We start from the raw sequence: 27,327 nt of genomic DNA, 5'->3' as shown, positions 1-27,327 counted from the left end.
ACAATAGAAGCTAGCCTGATTGAAGAAATTTGTCAATGATTGTACATTATATTGGAAGTAGAACCTGGAGTTAAGATTTTCCCACTTTAAGCAATTTTGATGGCAGAAAAAAGGTAATTAAGCATTTTGATCCTTTTTTAAAGTCAAATTTAATACATGTTCTGGAAAAAGGTCTCTACCTCTAGCAGTTAGAGAAGTTATTTTGGATAATGTAATTTAGATGTCAATGTTGAAATTCCAGGAATATTTTAGTCTGAGTTACAACTGTATTACATCCTTAAAAATGGTCAAAATTGTACTAGACAACCTTTGACTTTAGTAACAGAAAATTATCTCCACATCTGTTCTAAGGCTGACTATTGTTATCTTTAGTTTGTTGCCCATTTGAGTTTCTATATCTATGATACAGAAATTTAAATAAAAAGGTAAACTTTTATTTAAATTTAAGTCATAAAACTGTAAAAGTACTAGAAGCAAACATGAAAGAATTTTCTTCAAATCTTGGAGTGGGAAAGACATTTTCTAAGTAAAACACTGCAGAAACCCAAAAACTGTAGAAAACCAAAAGCATGATTACCTAAAAATAAAAGTTTCTGCCAGCAAAAAAATAAAGTCAGAATAAAATATTAACAATGGTAAAAAGGCTAACTTCCTTAATATATAAGTATTTCATGAATATATGAATCAGTTTTAATATAAATATCAATATAAAAAGCCCAACAACCTGAGTGGTAAGTGGGAAAGGAACAAGCATTTTACACAAAGAGTAGGAGGAAAAAGCTTATAAATGTAGGAGAAGATGCTCAGTTTTATTCAGTTTAAATAAATGCCAGTTTATATGAGAACCTTTTTTTTTTTTTTTTTTTTTAACCAAACTAACTGCAAAGACTGGGAAGTTTGATAGCACCCCACTTTGGAAGAGGGATGGAGAAACCGTCTCTGTAACACAATCAGTGCAGCTTCTTCAGAGGGCATTTGGTCCCAGCTATCAAAACTGAGCACACATTCGGCCCAGCTATTCCACTTCAAGAAATCTAATCTACACATACGCTTGCCACAATATGTAGAAATTTCTAAGACACTCACTGTAACATTCATTTTTTTTTTTTTTTAACAACAAAAGACTGTAAGCCTAAAATCAATCAATCATGATCTAGCTGAAAAATTATAGTAAATCTATACATTGGAACTCTATGCAACTTACTAGCTTTGTAACCTTGGGGTGAGTTATTTCATCTTTGTATGACTCATGAAAAGATAATCAGAGTACCTATCATTCGGTTGTGAAGATTACATGAATTAATGAATGTAAAGCACCATAAAACAATGCTGGGTACATAAAGTGTTCCTCTATGCACAAATTATATAATGTACATTAAGCATGATGCCCCATATCAAGCTTTTCTTTTTTTTTTTAATCTTTACCCAAGGATATTTTTCTGTTTATCTTCAGATAGAGTGGGAGGGAGAGACCTGAGAGGGACACATGGACTAGCTGCCTCCCGCACAACCCCGACCAGGGACAAACCGCAACTGAGGTACATGCCCTTGACCGGAATTGAACCCATGACTCCTTGGTCCGCGGGCCATCGCTCTAACCACTGACCAAACCGGCCAGGGCATCTCAAGCTTTTCTTATTCAAGAACTCACCTATCCTGTCCTAGGAGCTACTAAAGGTGGCAACAACTACCAGGCAGTAGAAAGTGGGAGTGAGTAAGAGTGGAAATGAAAGCAGATAATAGATTATCCAAAACTGAGTTAATACCCCTCCAAACTATTCCCATACTGTCTTGTACTAATCTATATTTTATTATATAACTATTATAGTTATGATTGCCTTAGCCATTCTTCATTTTACTGCTATAAAAGAACAGACAAGAAAGGAATGAACAATTTATGGACTGGGAAATTATTATTAGAAAACTGATAAGTATTTTCTCTTGCAGAAGATCCTACAGTGTAGGGGAAGCAATGGAGGAACTCATGGGACCTAGTGGACAAAAATGGGCCCATATGGATCCAGAAGAACGAATGTTAGCAGCTGCTACAGCTTTCAGCCAGATCTGTGCAGGGCAGGGTGAGGGAGATATCAGGAGAGAAGCCCAGTCTACCCAATACGATCCCTACAGCAAAGCTTCAGTAACTCCAGGAAAGCGACATGCTCTTCCTGTGCAACTGCAGTGTCCACATGCAAAAAGTACTGTCACTTCAGAATCGGTCTCTGAGGCCTCCCACAGGCTCCGAAAGCCAGTGATGAAGAGAAAGGTGCTGCGTAGGAAGCCAGGTGGGGAAGTATTAGTGACAGATGAGTCCGTTATCAGTGAATCAGAGTCTGGTACAGAAAGTGATATGGATCTCTGGGACTTAAGACAAAGGTTGATGAACCTTCAGTTCCAGAAAGACAGGGAGTCCCCTGTTGATATTTCAGAAAAACTTAATCTACCACATGAATACCAAGAAATTTCTCAAGATCAGTCCATTTGCTATCTACAAAGAGAAGGAATGAGCCCTCCAGCTTATGAACAAGACCTGATTGTTGCCAGCCGACCCAAGTCCTTTATTCTTCCAAGGCTGGACCAGTTAAGCCGAAACCGGGGCAAGATAGACCGTGTAGCCCGCTATTTTGAGTATAAACGAGACTGGGACTCTATGCGGTTACCTGGTGAAGATCATAGGAAGGAATTACGCTGGGGTGTCCGAGAGCAGATGCTTTGTCGAGCAGAACCCCAATCCAAGCCTCAGCACATATATGTTCCAAACAATTACCTAGTACCAACTGAGAAGAAAAGATCTGCCCTTATTTGGGGTATTCGTTGTGACCTTGCAAATGGCATCATGCCCAGGAAACTTCCCTTTCCTCTTTCTCCTTCTTAGGTCTTTTGTTTGTTTTTTAACCGTTCTCTCCTTTCCCAGGATGTTTGGGATAACAACCTGGTACTTATATCTTTCTTTTTATTTAAATAGAACAACTGACTTGAAAGCCCATGGTACTTTATAGAGTAAGGACTGCACCCATCATTGGTTTTTCCTAGGTACATATCACATGCCACTTAACTCTCAAATCCAGCAAAGCAAGAGACATCATGCCGCAGGAAGAAAAACACACCTGGTCTTTCTGCTTGTCAGATTAGTAAGCAAAGTCAGCTAGCACTGTTTTCTGTTCTAGATTTTTTACCTTTGGCCAATGTGAGTTGCTGTTTTTATTAGTGTGTTTTTAAAGTTCCTGGGTGTTAAGCTTATCCATTAAAGAATTTTGGAAATTTGTGGACTTGCCATTATTTTTACTTAAATACTTCCCAAAGTAAGATGATCTCAAACCTTTCATTTGTGCTCCCATCATACTTTCACTGTCAGCTAACAAGAGCCAAAGGGAAGGAACAAAAACTGCCCTTTATGCACATAAACCCAAAGGAAAGAAGAAAGGCAACAGCACAGTAGCCTTCGTTAGTAAATCCAGATAACTATTAAATGCTTTTTAATAGATGTTCAACAACAGTACTATACGACTTACAGGATTCTAGCCCAAGTTTTGTTTCAAAATTATTTAAATATATTGCCCTCCAGTTATTTCTAGAATACCATGCTTTTTATAATTCACCACTAAGGTTGTCCTAGAAATTATGCCTGTCACTTGAAGGCTATTCCCACTCTGCAACAGAACTTCAAACTGCTAACATCTGAAGCCAGATGCAGACATAAATACCAAAATGAATCTGGCCTATTTGAGTATAGACCAAAACACTAATTCTGCTCACCTTAAATGGGATCTCCTTGGTCTTGATTCTATTCCAATGAGGAACCATCTACAAACTGAAGATCGTCCATTTTAAAATATGAAGACAGAAGAGTGATAGCAGAAATTGTTTGCTTGTTCAAAGAAAAATAGCTGTGGGACAAAAATGAATAACTTTGACCATCTGCTAAAATGCATTTTCTCCATAATATTTAAGCTACACCATTCATTCATCCAGTTCCACTGGAGGCATTCATCAGGGAAATAAAGTAATTGGTGACTCAAAAATATGTGTAGGATATATTAACTACAAATAAGTAAAAACTGCAAACGATACAATAGTGAGGTGATTAGCAAGAACATTAGACACTGGGAATCATGGGAAGTAATGGGAAAATGCAAATTAAGTAAAATAGGTTGCAAACTATTCAGTCCTACAAGCATACACACACGCAAAGCACAAGATCAAAGCTTAACACTGGGTAGTGGGATTGAAGGTAGTTTTTATTTGGATCTATATGTTTTTTAAAAATGTTTTTATTGATCTCAGGGAGAGAGAAACGATGAGAAACATCCATGGGCTGCCTCCTGCGTGACCCTCCACCAGGTATCCAGCCCACAACCCCAGCATGTGCCACCTCCTGGTGCATGGGTCAACGCTCAACCAACCATGTGGCTTTTAAATGTCATGCGACTTTTAAATCTGTATATTTTTAAAAACTTAAAAGCCACATGCCATTTTTACATGTAAATTACAGCAAAACGCTCCAATAATATAAATCAAAGTGATTATCTAGTTCACCCTCTTACTTAACCAAAGGGTTTAAGCGCCGGGTAATAAGATTGTGGCAAAAGGAGGAGTGGAACCCAAGACCCCTGAGTCAGTACAGTGCTTTCTCCAGCACACCATAACCTTCTCAGGAGGAAATACAGTGGTTCCCAAGCAGACTTCTAACCTGGAGGAGGGCCGCCAAATTACCATGAAGAGGGTATCCATGCATGCGCCAAGCAACCGTACACACATTTTTAAAAAAAGTTTTCATCTCAAAAATATTAGGAACTAGTGGAGTAGCAGAAAGAACATTCCCCTGATATATTTTGTTTTAAGCCAATGCGGGGAGGAGGGGGTAATACCCACAGGATCAGAAAACATGAACCTATGATCACTAATATATAGGAAAGCAATCCACTAAACGATCAGAAAAACGTCGCCGTGCCTTCCTCCCACCCCACAACCTAAGAGATCCCGACTTGTACTAGTATTCTGTTTTATGAGCAAACAATTCTCACCGAGGCAGGAGAGCCTTCAGGCCACAGTCCAAAGGCCCTCGAAGAATCAAATTAAAGCAGCTCCTCCTGTTGCGAGTTTCCGCCAGGAGCTCCAAGAAGCACTAAACACAAACACAGACCCCACTCCCATATATCGACACTTTCCCGAAAAGGAAACGTCCAGCTATTTGTCCATTCGTCCGTTCCCCTTTTGCAGGATCCAGAAAACAACCCACCCCCGAAATCCTACACTTAACTTTCCGATCGTCGGCCAAGCCGCTCTTCGCGAGACAGGAAGCTGTCACTTTGCGTCTCCTGGGCGCGCTTGGGGACTCATGGGAGTTGTAGTCCAGTTTTGTGGGAAATGTAGTTCGAAGAGCGGGGTGTGCAGCCTTCACGTGGAAATCAACCTAGTGTTTTCCACTCTTGCCACCGTTTCTCCGTCTAAGGCCTGGTGTAGTAAAACAATAAACAGATAAATTATAGTACGCTAAAATAATAGATAAATAACTTTTCAAAGGTCTGCCACCCCTACACGAAAACTAAAAGAACCTGGTTCAATGTTATGCCTATTTAAATTCGTAGAAAGTTACCATTGCGAGACAAACCAAAACAAGGAAAACCCATTTATTACTAGAACCCACATGAAAGAGCTGAAAAGGATTATGATAACCTCAAAACAAACCATTGAGGAGCCTGCGAGCGACTCACAGCTGGGAGCCTGGGTTCAGCACCACGGAGAGAGCATAACTAGATTTTTGTAGGTTTTTCCAGAGACTGATCCAAATGTCAAGATTCCAGTTAGGAGAAAATGAAAAAAATCTGGTTCTTTTGTCCAAGTCCAGCAGTCAGTAGTGGGAGGAGTCTGTCCCAGACTATGCAGCGCGAGTAGGAGGTGGAGGGTGTACCACAGGGACAGTTTTCAGGTTGCTTCAGCAAGGGGCACACATCAGAATTGGAATTAAAATAAGCCAGCCTGTGGAGGCATCACAGGCATTTAGGAACAGGGACGGAAGTTAGAACCTGAACGACTCGACTTCCTCGCCGCATCCTTCGCGTTCGAATTCATTTGTCAGATGAAACGTACCCACTTTGACCTCCACTTTCCTAGTAATTCGCAGCCTTTCTGACTTCTAATCACATAGAAAGGAAATTTGGGGGGAAACGTGGGCTTGAGAGCTTGAAGCGGGGCGGGGGTCCAGCCTCACTACCTACCTAGAGAATTACCTGGGAAGTGAGTGGGGGGCGGGGGGTAAGGGAGGTAGTAGGACTCGAATCAATACGAAGATTGGTGCTGTTCAGAGTCCCCAGCTGCCACTGCCTCATCAGAGGTCAGCAGCAGGCAAGTGTCCCCTGGACAGCGCCCCTCCCAGGCTTCCAACACCTGGCGCGGTGCGGGGCTGGCCAACCAGCAACCTGGCTGATTGGTACGCTCTCCCGCGGCCCCTCCTCCTCCCCCGGACCTCCCTCTACCCGCCCACAACCCTCCTCCTCCCAGGACACCGCCCCCTCCTCCCGGAGCCCTCCCTTCTGCCCCTGCCCCCCGCCCTCCTCCCGGGAGCTCCGGCGCCTGCGCTGGGCGGCGTGGTCGCGGCACGTGAGCCTGCCCCCTGAGGAAGCCCATTGGCCGCTGGGTGGGTCCGACCTGCCTCGCCCGCGCTGGACGCACGTGCTGGAGTCAGAGCGGCGGTCGCAGCCATGGCGTCGTTACTTTGGGGAGGCGAACCCGCGGCGGCAGAGAGCGAGCACCTGAACAGCCACGTAACCGCCGCTGACCCGGAGGGCAGAGGGGCGGGCGCCAGGACAGCACCCCCAGGGGAAATCTGCAGGGCGAGGTGGTGGGCGGGGGGACTGGGGTGCCCAGTGGTGGAGGGGAGGTGTGGAGTGACAAAGACTTGGAAGAAGGCCCCGAAAAAGGAGACCCAGAGAGAGACAAGACCTTTGGTTTGAAGGGGCAAAATAAAGACACCTGGAAGGCCTGGAAGGGAAGGCAGCTGGTAGTCCCAACCAGACCCTGAGTTTTCTAGTCTCCCAATTTGATCATTAAGCCCGGGCTAGCTTCCTTCCATCTATCTGCCAACGCGCTGTCCTATCCATCATCCTTTGTTGGTGTGTGACCCCCCCACCCCATGACTGCCACATTTAGACTAGAGACTCATGAACTGCACGCACACGGGCAGCAGAAAGTCTTCTCCAGCGTTAGGATAATTCATTCACAACTGTTCCTGAAAGGAATCACCTAACATTGCAAAGGAAACAGTATTCGGGCGGTCTTTCCTGCATTCCTTCCAGCGCGTTAGGGGTAGCACTGGACTTCTTGAAGTCTTGCTTCCTAATACTGGTTGAAATTTGTGTCTTTCAATAGTTTTCAAACCTCATCCACCCCCGGAAGAACCTTCAGAGTATTAAAAATACTACAGCCCCAAACCTAGGTAAGTGCTATAGAGTAAAACAGGTTGGTCTCAATTAAAGAGCATTGCTTTCCTCCTGTCCCTGGCAACTGAAATATATTTGGCTCCCTTAATTTAACATTTAAGACCACTACTTTCCCACTGTCTTGACCCACCCCTCCTCTGGGTGACCCTTCCTGCCAGTGCACCCTGTAGAATCGGCAAGAGAAATTGGGATAATATTCTTGACATTTCTGCTCGGCACTTATCATGGTGTTTATTGTTTCTCTTCCATCCTTTTAGATGATTCCATTAATAACACAGAAGAAGATGAAGTAGATGTAGGTAGGAGATCAATTCATTTGCAAGTATCTGCTAGCATTCTGTTTTAGTTCATCATGACTTTCATAATGTGAATAATGTAATGTCAATTGGAGATCTGTTTTGACTTCTGTTTTCTCTATAAGTAGTGAATACCTGGAGAAATACTGAATTAGGAATGGGGCATATTTCTTTAGAGGAAGTTGAAATGAAAGTGTAGGAATGGGTTAAATTTTGTCAGCTAGCAAGGAAAAGTGAGGTCTGGTGGTGATGCATGTAGCCTTGCTTGAAGTTAGAGGTCAGTGTCGCAGCAGAACATGAGAAACCGGGTCCTCGTGAGAACAAGGACCTCGCAGTGCTGTGTCTTTTTTTCCTGGAAACTTATTTAGAAGAAAGATGAGAGTCGGAGCAGTTGCTTCATGTACACCGCTGAATGGGAGGGAGCAACGTACTGGTTGTCACTTAGGAAGCCTGAGTTCCCCCCTGCAGTCCCTTCTTTTATTCTTGCTTTCCTAGTGGACTTGGCAGCTAACTCACTCTTAAACAAGTTAATCCGCCAGTCCTTAGTAGAATCCAGTCACCGAGTCGAAGTCTTACAAAAGGACCCCAGCTCTCCACTCTACTCAGTGAAAACATTCGAAGAGCTGCGGCTGTGAGTACTTTCACTCTTTCAGTGGGGGAAAAGGCTGGACAGCATAGCACAGAACGAACTAACCTGCTAATGATAAAACCGTCCTTTGTGTTATATGTAATACTCAGTCTTAAAAGGAGATGTGTACATTTCGCATGCATTTCAAATACAGCTCAAAGAGGAGCACTGGGATGCCTGCATTGTTCAGCAAATTGAGAACGTTTTTGATGGTAAGATATTTTAATCGTGCTGTGCTAAGGGAAATAACTAAGCTAGACACAGCCATATTGCTCCTCTCCGTATCAGAATACAGATGCAGGAACATTGGTGACCAGACATCCCCCCCACCCCCTTTAGATGAGTTCAAGCTTTACCTTTCAAAGTGTATTTTGTTTCAAATGGCATTAAAATGAATACCTTTTCCAAAGGGGTTTGCATTTCCTAGGGATTTAACGGTTGGCTTTAAGGAAATGTATTTTACCGAGATGTGACTAAAGGGGAAAGCACCAAAATCCTGGTGTCCAGACTCTTTCTAAATGGAAGGAGAAGACTACCTGTGATTAAAAGTTGGCTGCCAGCTCTGGTCTGTTGGCTCAGTGGTTAGAGTATCAGCTTAAGGACCAAAGGGCCTTGGGTTCAATTCCCAGTCAAGGTCATGTACCTGGGTTGCAGGTTTGATCCCCTGCCCTGGTCGGGGTCATGTGGGAGGCAACCAATTGATGTGTGTCTCTCACATCGATGTTTCTCTCTCTCCTTCCCTCCCTTCTACTCTCTCTAAAAACCAATGGAAAAATGTCCTCGGGTGAGGATTAACAAAAATAAAAAGTTGGTTGCCAGTAATCTACCAATTAATCTGCCAATTAAGCACATCCATAACGTGCATGTTACTGAAGGTGGACGTGTTCCAGCCCACTTCTCTTTCTCCTCTTTCTGACATCTATCAGGAGACCCCAGGAAAGAAACACTTAAAAGTACTGGCCCAGAAGGATGAGGTAATAGTGTCTTCTGCTCCTAGATAGACTTGAAAGAATCACCTGAATAAATTTCTGTCTTCCCTGAAAACAGCTGTTAAAACATTGACGTGTGTCACTCATTAAAAAGAATTAAATAATAAATCTCATGTAGTTTTCTGCTTATGTGAGAAAGAAGACTCTTCCTGGCAAATTGTTTTACTTCTATCAGATGAGTTTTTTCATGCTTGGCTCAACCGAAAGTTTAATGTTAGGTTCTATTTCTGTCTTTATCCTAGGCTTATAGCCTAGCTTATTATTTTAGGGGTCCAACTGTACAGGCATGATTGTATATGTTTAGGAGTTAAGGTGTAAATTATATATTTCTAAATACTACTTTTGAAGCTCAGTTACAAAGGTGATTGAGAAATGCACCTCTCAGGTTTGTATTTCTGAGGCTACTAACCAGTCATGGGCTTGAAGTGTTTATTTGTGTGTTCTTTGTTGTTGGTTTTTTTGTTTGCTTTTTGTTTTTTTGACAGAAAGGAAGAGTTACTAAAAGGGATCTATGAAATGGGGTTTAATAGACCATCCAAAATCCAAGAGATGGCCCTCCCTATGATGCTGGCACATCCGTGAGTGTCCAGGGTAGTGGTGTCCCAACTTGGTTATTTTTAGTCTCTAATACTCAGGCTCTTGTATTCAAGTTATACCCAGTGACCTGCTCTTTTCTGCAGACCCCAGAACCTCATAGCGCAGAGCCAGTCTGGAACAGGAAAAACAGCTGCTTTCGTCTTGGCGATGCTAAGCAGAGTCAACGCCTTGGAACGTTTCCCACAGGTAAGGAGAAGCAGAGAGAGACGGGATTGCTTTCAACACCAGTGATATTTTAGGAACAGGCAGTATTGCTGCAATGAAACATTTACAGTAGATATTCTCTTATAAAATTATACAGTATTGGGCAGAAGTATGGGGAAGCGATCAATTTATAGTTTGACTGGTTCCAATCCCAGCCTGTCCTCTTAGTAGCTGAATGCCTTAGGCGAGGAAGTTAGTCTTTCTGAGTCTGTTTCCTTGTCTGTGAAGATGCCCTCTATAGAGGCGTGGATCGTAGTTGTTCTGTTCACCCTGATCCTAACACCACGCCCAGTGCCTAGGGTGTAAAAACCACGCATTAAACACCGAGTGAACTTGCCTCATAGGATTGTCATGCGGATTAAATGAAACAGTGTACATTTTTGGCACTGTGCTTGGGATGAGTGAGCATACGTCCTACATAGCTGTAGAGCCTGAAGGTCCTCCAGTCCACCTCACTCATTTCGCAGAGGAGGAAACAGGCGTGGAGAGGGAAACGTCTCATATAAGGTCACAGATGTCAGAGTGACTGAGCAGGGATGGAACTGCACGCCATGCTCCGAGTCTGGCTTCCATGCATGGCAGGTATCTGGTCCTCACTCCCTCTCTCCAAACTGGACTCATCCACTCGTTTGACAAGCCGAGTACCTAAGCACCGGGCGCACTTAACGCTGGGGAGCAAGGCCCTCGGGAGCTGACACTCTGATGAGCAACAAGACGAGCTGGGGATGAAATCATCTGCCCTTTTTAGACAAGTTCAGGGAAATTTATTTTGGGGTTTGAGATTCTGAATAAAAATTCTTCAGAAAAAGCTGTGTTTGAGGCCTGCGGGTGGACACTGTTTCTAGCGATGTCCCCCGCTCCTATCACAGCCCTTTAGTTGAAGTGTCACATATCACCAGTTCCCGCCATCAGCGTCTTCGCTCAGCAGCACCACCATTTACAGGCTGGAAGTGACCATGGGAGGGCTGGGGGGAGAGTTTTGCAGAGATGTGTGTCTAAGGGAGATCAGATCAAGCCCAGAGCGCTGCGGACAGGCAGACGTTCCCGAGCCGGCCGGGCGTGATGCGGCTCCCACCCGAGCTGTGATTTGTTGCATTCCCCCTCTTTTCATCGCCAGCCTCTTGACATCCCCACTTCCCCCCCAAAGAAGGTGTGACCAGCAACCCGTGTGTCTTCAGAGCCCTTTAGAGAGGGGTAGTAAAAGGAGCTATTTTTCCAACTACCAGCTCCTTCTGCCCTCCCACTCAGCTCGCACCTCAGAGCTAGCAGCTGCTGAGTTGTATTCAACTTAAAATACTTTATTCAGCCTGAATCTCCAGTCTCACGTCCCTGTCGCTCCCTGTACACACTGTCCGTGTATTGCCGATTTGCACGATGGCTCACGCGAACCTCTCTCCTCCCCCCTCTACCTCACAGTGCCTCTGCCTGGCTCCCACTTATGAACTGGCTCTGCAGACCGGCCGGGTGGTGGAGCAGATGGGGAAGTTCTGCGTGGATATTCACGTGATGTATGCCGTGCGAGGGAATCCAAGTATGTGCCCTCAGCCAGGCTTGGCCGGTTAAAGTCCCGACTCCCGCTAACTTCTCTGCTCTCTCACCTCTGAAACGGGGGAGGTGCCAGCACCTCGTCACGGCGTCCGGGTCAGATGCGGTGTGGTGGCAGCAAGGTGCACAGTGCACCCGTTTCCACTTCCTGCAGGAAGCACGGTGCTTGGAGTATTGTTTCCTCCGAAGCTCAGTTGTTTGGTACAGAACAGCTTTCACTGTTTAACTTTTTCATTGAAGTATTGCATGTGTATAGCAGGAAAGAAATCTTTAAAACACAGATGAGGAGGTCAAAGTGAAAGTTGTTCTTCCTTGTCCCCAAAAACCTACTTCCAAAGAGAAGCACAACTTTGTTTATAGTCCTTCATTTTTTGCTTTTTTCTTTTTGGAGCTCATACACTTACAAATATACATACGTGTTTTCTTTGAGTGTTTAGAAAAACGGGAGTATTTTTTTTATGACATTCAAAAACATACATGTTTTGGGCATCTTACCATCTCACTACACATCGCCCCACTCCATTCTTTTGGCCATAATTTATTTAATGTAAACTCTCGATAGTGGTGGTTTTCTGTTTGGGGGGGGGTTGTAGGGTTTTCTGTAAGGCAGAGGGATTGCTGTGGGTGGCTTTTTAAATGAGTCAGATATGCAGGAGACTGTGTTATTACCATAGGAGTAGAAACTCGGGAATTCAGTTTAAAACTGCAGAGTTCAAGACCACAGTGACCTCAGGGCTTGCACCTGGGCAGTCACGGGGACGGGCACTCGGCTGGAGCTCTGGGTTGCCTTGCCCTGCACTGCAGGCCGTTTGCATCTGAAGGAGCCCTTCAAACCCTTTCCTCCTAGTTCCCAGAAGCACTGACATCACCCAGCAAATTATAATCGGCACTCCGGGGACTGTCCTAGATTGGTACTTCAAGCGAAAATTAATTGATTTGACTAAGATTCGTGTATTTGTCCTGGACGAAGCAGATGTGATGATTGACACACAAGGATTCTCAGATCAAAGCATTCGGATCCAGAGGTAACCTGCTCATTCACTTCTCTGCCTGGATCTCTTGTCCGCGTGAGAACTGTCACCTGTCTGCTGCTCCCACCTGTCCTTACGCTCATTTTCCTGCTCCCTTCGCCTGTGGAGCAGTTCTCGGGCTCGCAGGCCTTCGGACGGCTGCCGTTTCCACCTTCCTCCTGACCGCTGCTCTCGCGCCCCGCAGGCTGCAGTGGAATCCAGAGTGGGCTTCGCTCCAGAATTTGCCAATAATTATTTTTATATTTGGAGCAAAATTCTAAAGGGAATTTATTTATTTATTTTAATCCTCACTTGATATTTTTCTATTGATTTTTAGACCAAGTGGAAGGGAGGGAGGTGGAGAGAGAGAGAGAGAGAGACATTGATGTGAGAGAGACACATGGATTGGCTGCCTCCTGCACTACCCCGACCAGAGCCAGGGATCAAACCTGCAACCCAGGTACGTGCCCTTGACTGGAATCAAACCTCGACCCTTTGGTCCACAGGCCAACACTTGAACTGCTGAGCCAAAACGCTAAAGTGAATTTCTTGAGATCCGATAGGGCTACTGTAAGGTTACGGCAGACAGATAAGTGGTATAGAGACGACGGTAACCCGGGGTCAGGAGCCTAGGAGTCTAGTCCCGACTACTCCTGTAATTTGTTAAATAAACCCTGTGATTGTCTGAGGCCTCTCTCTTGGGATCAGTCACCTGAAGGGCTGGATATTACAGACTACCAGCCCTAATGTGAGATTAACTGAATCAGAATTTCTAGGAGTGGGCTTTAGAAATCTATCACTTATTTTTAAGTAGAGTATTTATACACTTAGTGTTATATTCAAATAGCATTGAAAAACTTGCAGTGAAAAACAGTAATCCCTGCCCCATCCCCTAGAGAATGCCTCTCTGTTGTGATATTAACCTTCATGTCTTTAAATAATGTGCTGACCCTTCTGTTTGTTGATGTGCGGTCACTGCGGACGTCCCACTAGCGGAGGTGGGAACTGAGTTCTTTTACAGCACCAGTCACTCATTTCCCTGCCCCCGACCCCTCGCTGTGGTTATATCATAAGTTCGGTTCATCAGCAGTAAGTATCGATATCATTATGACATTATAAATATTGTTCACTGCTGAGCAGTGTATTGTTAAGGTTATGTTTTTCCCTAGAGTAATAATTGCCTGTTTTCATTTGTTTAGTAAGTATCCCTGTGTAAGGATCTTTAATTTTTCTCTGCCTATTTCATGTTGTGTGTCGTATGTCAGTGATATGTCTAAATACTCAAATAGAATTTTAAAGTCCTCTGATCTTTTTGTTCCTGGAGCCCTTCCCAGCTGCCTGTCTCCAGTGCTGGTCTGGACCCAATGCCCCAGACCCGCTGTGCCTTCCCGGCCTCAGTCACTGTTTCAGTCTCTTGTCTCCTGGGTCCTTGTCCTTGGCTTGCTGTTGGTTTACACAGTTAGCTGGGTATATTCCCTAGTGGCTTCCTAAAGGAGAAAGTGTGGGAAGTTCATTTCCATCTCCTGCTTGTCTGAAAATATCTTCATTGTGCCTGCAAATTTGATCTTTTGGTCAACGATTTGCCTGGATGTTGGAACGCATTGGCCTGTGAATTCGGAGACAATGTTGAAAACAGAAAAGGGTTTTGAAATATGATAATGAATACTCTCAGTTTTCAGTGTTGTTGCTGAAAAGCTTATTGTCATCCTGGCCCCAAGACTTCTGTGTCTGATCAGTTTTTCTCTCTCTGGAAGCTTTTAGAACCTTCCTTCTCCCTGATGTTCTGACACTAGTCAGTGGTGTGCTTTGCTCAGCATCTTTTTTATTCCTTGTACTCGACACACAGTGCACACTTTCATTCCAGATCTAGGGAGATTTCTTATGTTGTTTCTTTCTTTAAAGTGGCCAACTTTTTAGAGTGCCAATCTAGGACACAGCCATAGAAGACTGCCTACATATATAATGCAGAAGTAACTGTATACGTAGGACACAGCCGTAACAGACTGTCTACGTATATAATACAGACGTAATCGTATACATATGTTCTTTCACATAAAAATATGAAACTTGTTTATTTAAAATTATATAGTATTCTGTTTTCCTGTGACATTAATGCTACTTTTTTTTTGTAAATCCTCACTCAAGGATATTTTTCTGTTTATCTTCCGATAGAATGGGAGAAAGGGAGGGAGAGAGAGAGAGAGAGAGAAACATCGATGTGAGAGAGACACATTGACTAGTTGCCTCCCTGCACAACCCTGCCCAGGGCCAGGTACGAACCACAATCAAGGTACGTGCCCTTGATGGGTATCGAATCCATGACTCGCTTGTCCACAGGCCGATGCTCTAACCACTGAGCAAAACTGGCCAGAGCTAATGCTACTTTTTAAACAAAACAATAGTAGAACTAGTTAACAGAAGCAGTTATAGAAATTACTAATAGTAGAACTAATTAGTTAAATGTTTTTTGTTTTGTTTTTGTTTTTTAATAAAATATTTTTTCTTTGTTGATTTTAGAGAGAGAGGTATGGAGAAGGACAGAGAGAGATAGAAACATTGATGAGATAAAACATTGATTGGTCGCCTCCTGTATGCCCCCTACTGGGGATTGGGCCCACAACCTGGACATGTGCCCTGACCGGGAATCGAACCAGCGACCTCTTGGTGCATGGGTCGTTGCTCAACCACTGAGCCACACTAGCTGGGCATGTTTGAGAAAAATATGCCAATATTTTGTAATGTTTCATCTCTGATATAGCAATTTGTTTTAACCTATTTAAAATTTTTATGAGCCCTGGCCAGTTTGGCTCAGCTTTTAGAGTGTCGGCCTGAGGTCCGGAGAGACCCGGGTTCGGTTCCCGCTAAGGGCACGTACTTCGGTTGCAGTTTGTCCCCGGCCCTGGTTGGTCGTGCGGGTGGCAGCCACTCGATGTGTCCCTTCACGTTGATGTTTCTCTCTCTCTCTCCCTTCCTCTCTCTCCCTCCTATTCTATCTGTACAAAAAATGGAAAAATACCCTCGGGTGAGGATTAAAAAAAATAAAATAAAATTGTTATGAAATGCTTATATTTTGTAGGCTATGCTACTATATATTCTTAAGATACATAAACATAGAACTTTTTACCAGGAGAAGGTAAATACAGGAAGACCAGTTCAGCAGATAAAGCTGTATTCAGAGGTCATCAAGCAGTGTGGAGAACACATACTGTTTTCCTGTAGTCCTTCCCTCCATTCTCTTCTCCATGTATTTCCAAACTGGAGAAGGACGCTCTTTTTGTGTCACTTGACATTTGTAACCTCATAGCAGGCCAGCGCTTGGTCTCCCCAGTGGCCCGAGGCAGTGTGGTGGCCGTGTGGGTGTGCTCTCCGTGTCTGTACAGTTAAAACTTGCTTTAAGTACCTCTGCAAGTTCTAACCAGTAAGGGACCAAAAGCTGTGGTAAGGAGAACCTCAGTAGCACAGGCGAGCAAGTCGTACACCATTTCCATGTGGTAGGCAGTGTGAGGACGCTCAGCTGGAAGCTCCACTTGTCGGGAAGATGATGGGCCGGGGGCGCCGGCAGGCTTAGGGCCGCACTGCCGTGCGCAGGCAGCCGCGCAGACTGGCTTGCATTTGGATGCGGCATCAGCAGCCTTTTGTTTTGTATTTTCTGTTTTATTAAAACTCCACGGAAGTCAAGGAGATGCTTTGAGCTCCCATTTTTCAAATCCACGTCTCTAAGAGAGAAAGGATGTATTTTTTTGTTGCTGTGATTTGACACGTTACTTGATAGGACATTTTGCTTGCCACCTCTGAACCAGGAAACGTATCTTGACTCGGTCTCATGGAGATATCAAGGGAAGGACGAAATAATGCATGTCCCTCTGTTGGTGGGGCCAGCCACCTCGGACCCCTGTTCCGGCTCAGCAGGGGTGTGTTTAGAGGCGGCAAGAGGAACTTGCACTTAGGAGCCTCACCCTGTGCTCACATCTTCTCCACAGGCCTGACCCCGCATCCTTTCCTTCCCATGGTGCAGTATGCTCTGGATCTGTTCCCCTCCTGAACCCAGGGGTACTGTCCTTCCTCTGTCATTAGCTTGCCTTGTCCCTGTCTGGATCATACTGGGTTACTGTTTCTTCTCCGTGGCGTCCTGTTCTTGCGTGGATGCAGTGTGCTAGGCTGTCTCTTGGGATATCAGTTGTAGTGTTGAAAAGTTACTTTTTCTGTCCTCAACATTGGCTCTGAATTCTCTAAATTTACTTTTTGGGTTGTTTGCTACAGTCTCGAGACCTTTCCCCTCCTGTCTGGTGACACATGGCCGGCCTCTCACAGTCCACGAGGAGCAGTAGACAGCTGTCGCCAGCTCTGCGTGGGGGCTGGGCCCTGGGGAGCTTGCCCTGGGACCAGTGTCACCTGGAGGGCTTTAGGACTGTGACGCTACGGAGCTCCTTCCTGGAGGCAGGCGCTTGGTGGCTGGCATTCGAGGGGCACGACAGGACCCCGGGCTGGGACGGGTGCCCCGTGCAGCGTGTGCGTTCACTTGACCCCACACGTTCAGCTGTGAGCGGCAGCCTTCCCTTCCGCGAGGCTGCCTCCCGGGCTGGCGTCTGCGCAGAGCACACCTCGAGTCTTTGGCTTTCCCGTGCCCAGCTGCCCAGAGCACGTTAGTGCCCACCTGCTGCTCGTGCTTGCTTTTAGCCATTTAAAGCAACTGTGGCCAAAGACCAAGTGAGACAGCCTTCTTGTCAGCCCTTACTGATAAGTTGGTATGTTTATATAAAATAGAGAATAAAAGATTCAGAACTCCAAGGAAGATTCAGTAGTCAAAAAAGGCTTTCTGGCCCTGGCTGGTTGCTCAGTGGTTAGAGCGTCAGCCCAAGGACCAAAGGGTCACATTCCTGGTCAAGGGCACTAACCTGCGTTGCAGGTTTGATCCCTGGCCCCAGTCGGGGCACATGTGGGAGGCAACTAATCAACATGTCTCTCTCTCGTAGATGTTTCTCTCTCTCTCCCCCTCCTTTCCACTCTAAAAAAATCAATGGAAAAATATCCTTGGGTGAGGATTAACAAAAAAGGGAGGGACTTTCTGCTCAAGAGAATATTAAGTAATAATTAGAGCATTTATATTGGTTGCTGTCTCTCCATTGTTCAGCTTTCTTTCTCTTTGCTTGAAAAAGGTGAAATCACAGTACCGTCCAATAGAAATGTAACACAAACACGTAATTTTAAATTTTCTACTAGCCACATTAGAAAAAACATAGTAAAATTATGTTATAATATATTTTTTAACCCAGTATATCAAAAGTTGCATTTCAATAAGTAATCAACATAAAAAATCATGAAATAGTTCACATCCTTTTTTCCTACTAAGTCTTCCAGTCCAGCGTGTCCTGCAGAACAGCCCGTGCTTCCTTTCTTGGGTAATTTCATACATTTTCTTTCTGTTATGAAGTGGCCCGGGCCTTGGACACCCGTCCTGGAGCCATCGTTCCAGAGGAAGGCATACGGTTCAGCAGGTGGCCAGGTGGCCCCAGCACGCTGGTGCACAATGTCGCTGGGTCTTCGACGTGCCACCGTCTTTCAGGCCTTCCCCCGAATTCCCCGGTGCCTGGTGGCTGCAGGTCCCAGGCCTCTCAGGGCGCCTTCCCGGCCTCGGAGTGTTTCCCTCCGATTCTGCCTGCAGCGCTCATGTTGTAGCTTCACGCGCTTTCTCACTCACCATCTTTGAAAAATGTTCTGAACTGTCTCATCCAGCAGTGTCTCCTCTCAGCCCCAGCTTTTGCAGACTCATGTCTTTTTACCTCCTTAGAATCGTGTTGGTGGGCTGTGGAAGCTGAGGGAGGGGGCTCATGTCCACCATCTGCTGTAGTGGCCTGACGCCTGTCACTCGTTATTTGAAAAGCGCCCCAGGCCCCAGGCCTAAGACTGTGCCAGGGCCCCCATCTCCGTGCCTGCCCTCAGCAGCACTGACAGCTCAGCTTTCTAAGTGCTCCGTCCTCTCCTCGGAAGCGGTGCTTGCTCTCTGGCCCCTCCTCTTGTTTCAAAAATCAGCTTCGTATTGATGTGTAAATGACGCACAGGCCCTGGCCAGGTGGCTCAGTTGGTTAGAGCGTCATTCCCATTCACCGAGGTTGTGGGTTCGATCGCCAGTCAGGGCACACACAAGAAGCAACCAGTGAATGCATGAATAAGTGGAACAACACATCTACGTGCCTCTCTCTGTCTCTCTCTCTCTCGAATGAATGAATGAATAAAAAACTTTTAAAACTACGTACAGAGAAATGCATGGATCCTCGAGGTCCAGCTGCGTGGATAATCACAGAGGCTGCGCCCAGGTGGCCAGCCCCCCAGAGGGCCCCACAGCCCTTGCCTGGGGTGAACCAGTACTCTGCTGGTTTGCCTGTTTTGGGACGTGTATCCGTGCGGGTTCGCTCTACATGTCACAGGCGGTGGCACTGTCCCCTTTGCCTTCCTTGCGTGTGGGTTCTTCCCATTGCAAGTGAAGTTAGTTGTGGCTGCTGCTCTTTCCCCTGGGAGCTGGAACCCCGCTGGGAATGAGCAGCCTGCATCCATCCCCAGCCGCTCTGCGAGACGAGCCCCATACGCAGCCTTACACTCTCGCTCTGGGCTCCCCGAGTCTGCTGGCCCTGGAGAGAACGGTGGTGTGCAAGCCTGAAGCCCTCCAGGATGCACCTGTACACTTTGCTCTTGAGCTCCACATCCAGTCTGTGTGTTTCCAAATTCTGGGTGGTGAGGAGGACGCTGCATGCGGGCACACCTGTCCGCTGACCCCCGGAGCAGGCGTGTGGGGGCAGCTGAGGGCAGCAGGCGTGAAGTGCTCGGAGCTGCCTCCAAAGAGAGTGGCAGGGGTGGCAGTTGGTAACGCCTTCTTCCTTCCCTGTCACAGAGCTTTACCCCCCGACTGCCAGATGCTGCTCTTCTCGGCGACCTTTGAGGACTCCGTGTGGCAGTTTGCGGAGCGGATCATCCCTGACCCCAATGTGATCAAGTTACGAAAAGAGGAGCTGACCCTGAACAACATCCGACAGTACTACGTGCTGTGTGGAAGCAGGAAGGACAAGTACCAAGCCCTGTGCAACATTTATGGTGGCATCACCATTGGCCAGGCCATCATCTTCTGCCAGGTAGCTGCCGAGGCTGGCGTGGCCGTGCCCAGACTGCCCTGCGGGGGAGCCAGGCGGTAGCATCCAGGGTGCAGTGTGGCACCGTGCTCAGCACTTTGTTTGTGATGCAGTTTAATCTTCAGAGCAACTGAGGGGAAATGATTGGCAGCTCGTGGGTGGGACTTAGAAAGATTAGGTCATGGGAAGGGACTTCATGCCCTTAAAGAGGGCGTCTTCATGTTGGAGGGATGGCTTCTGACCCTTCCCCATGGCCGCGGGGGTTTATGTTGGGTTTTTGCAGACGCCCTTTATCACGTTAAGGATGTTCTCTTCATTCCTAACCTGTGAGTGGGCACCACTCACTTCCTCACTTACCGTCACGCTACTTCTAACTTCGTGTTTACCCGCTGCGCTGTGACATTTCCAGTGCTCCCGTGTTCGTCTCGTTTTCTCGCTACCACGTGGGCGCGCTAAGCTCCCCAGCAGCAGGGTCCCCTCTGTCCTGTGCTCCTGCCCCTGCCCTAGAAGCGCACCCACCGCTATTCGAGGACGTATTTGTAAAATGGAGGAAACAGCCCTGCCACGGGCTGTGCAACCTTGGGCAAGACACTCATGTTCCCAAGCTTCTTTTTTTCTAATTTTTAAAACGAAGTCAGGCAGCTGCTTCATCAGATCGTTGCGTGTAAAGATTTAGCAGCATGCCTGGCGCGCATGGAGCACTCCCAGGGAGTCCGCCGTTGTCATCACCACACTCCCTCATCTCGCCGTCATAGCCGCGTGCGGTAGGTAGAGCACTTGTATCATCTGTTCCATGGCTGCGAGGCCACGGCTCTGACAGGTGGAGAGAAGTGACGCTGAGAAGCGCAGAATTTGATGCCAAGAAAGCCCTTCCCGGCTCCCACCCTGCGCACCTGAGCCCTGCGAACACGGCCAGGCTGCTTTAACTCGGGCTGCTGTGCTGGCTTTGTTTCTTCATGTAGACTCGTCGGAATGCCAAGTGGTTGACTGTGGAGATGATGCAGGATGGCCACCAAGTGTCTTTGTTAAGTGGAGAGCTGACCGTGGATCAGAGAGCTTCCATCATTCAGAGGTTTCGGGATGGGAAAGAGAAGGTTCTTATAACAACCAATGTCTGTGCTCGAGGTGCGTGTATGTATTTAAAGTTAAGTTTGTTGGGGTATAATTTATTTATGCTAAAGTTCACTCTTTTAAGTATATGGTTTAGTACATAGTCTACAGTATAAAGTACATAGTATACAATGGATTTCTGACAAACATATAGTCCTGTAACTATCGCTGTCATCAAAATACAGAACGTTGCCATCTCCCCTCAAAACTGCTCTGCTTTGTAGTCAGTCTCTGCAATTACTGGCCCCTGGCAACTATAGTTCAGATTTCTGTGTCTCTATTTTGTCTCTTCCCGGTACCATGTAGATTAAGTCCTACATTTGCTAGCCTTTGTGTCTGACTTATTCCACTTGGCATAATGCTTTTGAGTTTATTAGTGCTGTTAAATGTTCAGTGGTTCATTCTGTGTTATTGCTGAGTAGTATTCCATTGAATGGATATACCACAATTAGTGCATCCGTTCACTCGCTAATGGTCATTTGGATGGTTTCCAGTTTGGGGCTAATTTGAATAAAGCTGTAATAAACATTAATGTGTATGTCTTATGTAGACATATGTTTTCATTTTTCTTGGGTAAATACCTAGAACTAGGATTTCTGAGTCATATGGTTAAGTGTATATTTAGCTTTATAAGAAAGTACAAAAGTATGTTTCCAAAGTGGCTGCACCATTATTCACTTGCACGAGCAGACAGGAGCATTCCAATCGCTCTGCTTTCTTGTCAGCACTTGGTGCTGTCGCTTTTTCAGCTTAGCCTCTCCAGTAGACTTGTGGTATCTCTTGTTTTTAACTTGTGTTCCTATTGACTAATGATGTTCATCTCTGAGGTGTTTAATTTTAGAACTGTTGCCTGCCAGGGAAGAAATGTTGGTGTTTTCAAGAGAAGGGACTTCCTGCTTTCTTTATTCCTCCTATACCCTTGCCCAGGCTCCACCCTCAAACCCCATTTCCTATTCATTCTCAGTTCAGCAAATAGAACTGAGGACCTGCCCGGAGGGCCGAGCTTGGCACTTTGGAAGAGTAGCCTGAGAAAGGATGAGGTCCCTGGGTCCCTGCCCCTCTGGAGCTCACTGCCTAGACTCTTGACTCTCTAGACCAGTGTCATCTCGTGCGATTTCCTGTATTGATGGGAATGTCCCATTGTGTGCTGTCTGATTAGTAGCCACTAGCCATGTATGGCTTTTGAGCACTTGCAATGTGGCTATTGTGACTAAAGAGATAAATTTTTAATTTTAATTAACTCAAATACAGTAGCCATGTATGGCAAATGGTTACCATTTGGACAGCACAACTCTGGATCCCGGCGGGAGGGGCACACGGCACCCCAGAGCCCAAGCACAGTGCAGGGAGGGGCACACGGTGCCCTGAGCCCAAGCAGAGTGCAGGGAGGGGCACACGGCGCCCCAGAGCCCAAGCAGAGTGCAGGGAGGGGCACACGGCGCCCCAGAGCCCAAGCACAGTGCAGGGAGGGACACACGGCGCCCCAGAGCCCAAGCACAGTGCAGGGAGGGGCACACGGCGCCCCAGAGCCCAAGCACAGTGCAGGGAGGGGCACACGGCGCCCCAGAGCCCAAGCACAGTGCAGGGAGGGGCACACGGCGCCCCAGAGCCCAAGCACAGTGCAGGGAGGGGCACACGGCGCCCCAGAGCCCAAGCACAGTGCAGGAGGACAGGGCGTGAGCGGACAGCTTGCCAGCGCTGGGGCAGGCACCAGGGGACTACACAGGTCTCGCCAGGAAATACTGGATGCGAAAGGTTTTGGAGGAAGGCTGGACTTCAGTTTGATGAGAATCTGCAGTTTGCCTGGGAAATGGCAAGACCATGTGCCTGGAGCAGGGGTTTGTGTGTCAGGAGAGGATGAGATGCCACTTCAGTTGTTCGGGAGTCCGGAGCTGTTTGTATCTTGTCCTGTACAGTTTGGGTGCTCTGGACGTGGCTGTGGGTGATCACGGTGAGAGATCAGAGGCTGGGAGACGGGGGAAACCAGCTGGAAACTGTGGTAACAGAGACAAGGATGAAAAGATCCAACTAGAACGACGGCCATGGAATGGAGCAGAGCTGGGCACAGGGCACGGGGCCCAGGCCTGCTGCGGTGGGGCATGCAGGAGCACAGAGCCCTTCTCATGCACACTCACACACGCTCACGCGCTCACGCACGCACACACTGTACGTATTTAGACTTCTGCGAACTTAGCTTCTGACGCTCCCCACGCATCATAGACCTGGTCTGAGTGCCCCTCAGTCATGGGAAAGCAGGTCCGTGAAGTGGGAATCCCCGGTAATGTGGTCCTTGGACAGCTGTCTCCTGAGGAAGGAAGAGGTGGCAGGACCCTCCAGTGTCTTTCCTTCTCTAGGGATTGATGTGAAGCAGGTCACGATCGTTGTGAACTTTGATCTCCCGGTGAACCAGCTGGAGGAGCCAGACTACGAGACCTACCTGCACCGCATAGGACGGACCGGCCGCTTCGGGAAGAAGGGCCTCGCCTTCAACATGATTGAAGTGGACAAGCTGCCCCTGCTTATGAAGATCCAGGACCACTTCAGTAAGTGGCTGGCTCACGGGCCTGGGGCCTGCTCGTGGGCACGCGCCCCGCCTGGAGGCTTCCGATGCTCGGCCCAGAGCCCCCTGCGAGGCAGCTGACCAGTTCGCACAGGGTAGTTCCGTGGAAGATTTTAAATCGAAGGGACTGCAGATGAGCTCAGGTTTATGTTATTGTTTATTCTGGGATCTGAAGCCGATTTTCATATTCCATAAATAACTGAACCTAAGCAAAGTAATAATGCCCTTGAAGGTTATATTCTGTCCCCAGCTTCCTCTTTTATTTACATTTTCTGTTCTCTTGCCCCGCCCTACCAAATAGGAGAGTCCTAAATTCTGGGGTCTGCTGCCCTTCCTCCAGCCCCTGTCTAAACTAGGCGCTGATGACCTGTGGGCGCCTAGACTGGCCGGCTGCACTCTGCTGGGAACTCCAGGGGTGATGTACCCCGAGATGTCCACTTCTCAAATTACCCCAGGCCCGAAAGCCCGTCGATGTGCTGGGCAGCAGGGCAAGAGGAACCTGTGCCTGACTCCAAATACACCTTCCACCCATGGGACAGTGGTCCTTGACTTTTGTGGGGAGCCGTGGGCACTCCCCAGGGACACACGGAGGTGCATGCGTGTGCACTTTGGAATATACTTTTAAAGGGTTTACAGACTGACTAGCATGTGCGTGGACCCTTCAGGGAAGCTAAGTGCCCTGTGTCAGGCTCGCTAAGGAAGGACCGTTAAGATCTGCTGTTGCTGTGTAAGCTCCTAAAGGCCTAGTCTGGGGAAGTGACTCAGCAGAGGAACCTCAGTCCCTCCCCCTGTGGCCGTCCTGCGGCCCAGCCCCTGCATACGCTCACGTCACTCCCGCGAAGCTCAGCAGATCTCTTCCCTGCTGCTCACACGTGCTGTGCGTTGTTGTAGACGTGCGTTCCGTTGTCTGGTGCGTGCGATGCTACTCTTGGTACTATTAGTGGGTAGGTGGGTGCCGTCCCCTCCCGTCTAACCAGAGCGTGTTCCTGCCCCGAGGCTTCCCACCCAGGGCGCCACAGGAGCCCACGTTCACGGGGCCGCTGTCTCCGGAAACTCGAGTGAGGCGGGTGAGGCTCCACGTGGCCCGGGTCAGCGGGGTCCTTCCCTTGTTCTTTCAGACAGCAGCATCAAGCAGCTCGACCCTGAAGACATGGACGAAATAGAAAAGATTGAATATTGAAGAAAACACGTTATCATTTGTGGCGATTCCTAGTTTATGTGAAAATGTCACAGTGGGGTTTAAAGGTAATTTTTTATGTTGAGGCTTTTTCAATGTGAAATTGTTACATATGGCAAAATAAATGTGATAGCCTTAGTTTTAAAGATATGAAGCCTTTTTGAACTCAGATTGATGTGAAACACATGATACTTTTGAATAAAAAGGCAACCTTATTTCTTCTAAAATTTTCACAGGTCAGCATCTGTGCGTGGGCTCCGGGGATGCTTTGGGATTTTGTTTCGAATCTGAGCAGATCGTTCCTCTTGTGAACATCTAATGGTGCCACAAGGTGGCGCCGGAGCGTTGCTGACTTTGCAGTGGGAGCTGGGAGGGCACAGACAGCTACACCTCAGTCCGCACTCCGGGCGCCTTCTGGCCGCTGCCCTCTTCCCTCCCTCCCGGTGCGTGCTCACAGCGCCGCGCGCGCACTCTCTCTCTCTGTCTCTGAAACCTTGATAAAGTAAAACCACTTGGAAGAGAGGACATTCTGCTTTTTTAATGTTTCAGCTGACACGGAATTTCAAAATGTTTTTCCATTTTGCCTCTTAATGTCTTCAAATTAGAGAAGATTTATTCCGTCATCAGTTATATCTCATGGTCTCTGGAAAAGTCGCTCTCTCATAGGCATTTCTTAAAAACAGGCAGTGGGGGGAACCCTTATTCAAGAAATAATGTTTCAAGGAGCCAAAGGTTTTGCTTCTAAGAACCTAAGGGTGTGTCTGGGAGTCCTGGACATTTTTCTGCAAGTCCCATTGAGATGCTTTTTATTTCTCACATTTGCGACTAAAAAGTAAACCTGTGCGCTTGAGAAAACGGGGAAACCAATGCTCTCCCAAAAAGCGATGGGTTTGCAGCCCACAGCCCCCCAGCCCAGCGTGGCACCAGAGGGGAGCCCCGCTGAATGCTGCCGCCCTCCTGACGTGGGTGTTTCTGGTGTCTCTCTCTTGACACATTCCACTTGCTTATCACCCTGCCTAGGTGCTGTCCCGTGAGCAGGGCGCAGGATACGTGAAAACCACCCGGTGTCCTCACTGCTAACAGTGTTTATTGCGCACCCACTATGCTAAACGCTGGGAAAGGGATGAAATGCTAGGGTTATCTCAGGGCTCAGAGTCTGGTCGCAGAGAAGCCAGTGTTACAGCGGACTGTGCTAAAGGGGGAGGCAGGTCTCGAGTGGGGCGCCCCGCCGCCTCCCGGAGGAGATGCCCTGCCTCCTTGCACGGGGAGAGCAGTGAATCCGCAGTGCCTTCCGGGCAGGTACTGCCTCGCCGCCATCACCCGGGGTCCGCCAGGTCTCCAGAGCCAGCCGTGGCCAGGATCACCTGCAGAACTTGGGGAGAACAGATTCCGTCCCCCGTACAGAGCAGACTGGGGCAGAGCCCAGAGCGCACACCCCTGCGCCGGAGCCGAGCGCGGAAGCCGTGGTAACGGGGACACCGACGGACGTCCTCAGAGGAGCGCGGGGCCACCATCTCCGACGTCCACTCAGGCTCCCCGGGCAGACTGATCAGCCTTCTTGTCCACTCAGCACCCACCCCAGCCCAGTACCCAGCAGGAGGTGCTGGGTGAACGTTTGCCCTCTGGAGGAAACACCCCTCTGCCATTTCGCCAGCCGCCAGCGCTCTCCCTGAGGTTCCTGCCGTGGGAACCCGCGGCGCAGGGTGCGTGGACATAGGAAGCTGTCCGGACGTGCTGCGGTCTTCCCAGACAGAACCCAGTGGGGCTTTTTCATCATTTCAACTCGGCGTGGGGGCGGGGGTCCAAATAAATTCTCGTTCAGGTCTCCGATAGACTCCACCAGTTACCCTCACATGTCTCCAGTCATTTGGCAACTGTTCCCACAGGGTCTGCAAACAGTGGGCATTCTTCCACCGGGCCCTTTGCCCCTGTCCTCACACCCCTTTGTCTCGAGGCCTGGGAGGCGCCGGGCGGGGTGCTGAGTGCCACAGCTGTCAGCACTAACTGTCCGGGCGGCGGGTCAGCAGTCCGAAGGCCATTCCACAGGGGCAGCTCCGTGCTCGGACCGGCGAGAGCTCATCCCGGGGCCGCTGCTGGCCTGGCCGAGGTCTCCCTCACCGCGATGCCTGCCTCGGAAAGGGGTGCGGGGACCATGGAGAGCAGGTGACATTGGCGCATCTGGCGCCGGCTGCTTCAGCTGTGTGTCACTTGGCCAGCTCGGCACCGAGAGGGTGACATTCACGATGACGCAGAGCAGGACTGTGAGTCCCCGGGGAGCTGAGCGAGCTGACCTGGGCACGGCCTGTGCTGCGAGGAGCTGAGTGACCGGGAAGGCCGCGTGGTCCTGAGAAAGTGTTGATCCGCCTCAGCAAAGCTCGGTCCCCCTGAAAGCTGCCGGCCGTCCTCACGTGGGCTCCACGGTGAAACTCGGGCCACGGGGGTGAGGGGAGCAGTACCTCTCCGGACACTGGGGAGACCGGCCCATTGTGGCTGGCCTGGTTTTGCTCGGTCTCCTTCCCTTGGATTCAAGGAGGACGCAGGTGGAGATAGCACAGCCCTTGGAGCAGAGACCCCTCCACAGGCCTGCACTGCGCCCTCTGCGACCCGGGACCTTCGTCCACTCCCTCCTGCTGCTGCACAGACAGCCGCGC

At 48.1% G+C, this 27,327-nt stretch overlaps 2 protein-coding genes across 9 annotated transcripts; both read left to right on the top strand.

Moving 5' to 3' along the window:
* HYLS1 (HYLS1 centriolar and ciliogenesis associated) lies at nucleotides 1–3,401 on the top strand. The gene is made up of 2 exons (XM_036276469.1): nucleotides 1–113; nucleotides 1,948–3,401. The coding sequence occupies exons 1-2, from the start codon at nucleotides 100–102 to the stop codon at nucleotides 2,873–2,875; spliced, it is 942 nt and encodes a 313-aa protein (XP_036132362.1). The 5' UTR covers nucleotides 1–99; the 3' UTR covers nucleotides 2,876–3,401.
* DDX25 (DEAD-box helicase 25) lies at nucleotides 6–24,897 on the top strand. Of its 8 annotated transcripts, none has more exons than XM_036276462.1 (12): nucleotides 6–113; nucleotides 7,369–7,435; nucleotides 7,697–7,734; nucleotides 8,231–8,366; nucleotides 9,838–9,930; nucleotides 10,033–10,135; nucleotides 11,570–11,684; nucleotides 12,546–12,723; nucleotides 19,595–19,832; nucleotides 20,792–20,954; nucleotides 23,294–23,482; nucleotides 24,618–24,738. In XM_036276462.1, the coding sequence occupies exons 5-12, from the start codon at nucleotides 9,869–9,871 to the stop codon at nucleotides 24,677–24,679; spliced, it is 1,110 nt and encodes a 369-aa protein (XP_036132355.1). In that variant the 5' UTR covers nucleotides 6–113; nucleotides 7,369–7,435; nucleotides 7,697–7,734; nucleotides 8,231–8,366; nucleotides 9,838–9,868; the 3' UTR covers nucleotides 24,680–24,738. The 8 variants fall into 8 exon arrangements, with proteins under 8 accessions (XP_036132355.1, XP_036132354.1, XP_036132356.1 ...); XM_036276461.1 differs by lacking the exon at nucleotides 6–113 and adding an exon at nucleotides 1,965–2,078; XM_036276460.1 differs by lacking the exon at nucleotides 6–113 and adding an exon at nucleotides 1,971–2,034 and having other exon boundaries at nucleotides 7,697–7,738.
* Nucleotides 24,898–27,327: the final 2,430 nt, after the last annotated feature.

This window comes from Molossus molossus, unplaced genomic scaffold (assembly GCF_014108415.1).
Source record: "Molossus molossus isolate mMolMol1 unplaced genomic scaffold, mMolMol1.p scaffold_m16_p_22, whole genome shotgun sequence".
NCBI classification, from domain to species: domain Eukaryota; kingdom Metazoa; phylum Chordata; class Mammalia; order Chiroptera; family Molossidae; genus Molossus; species Molossus molossus.
This window is presented reverse-complemented; position numbering and strand designations above follow the sequence as displayed.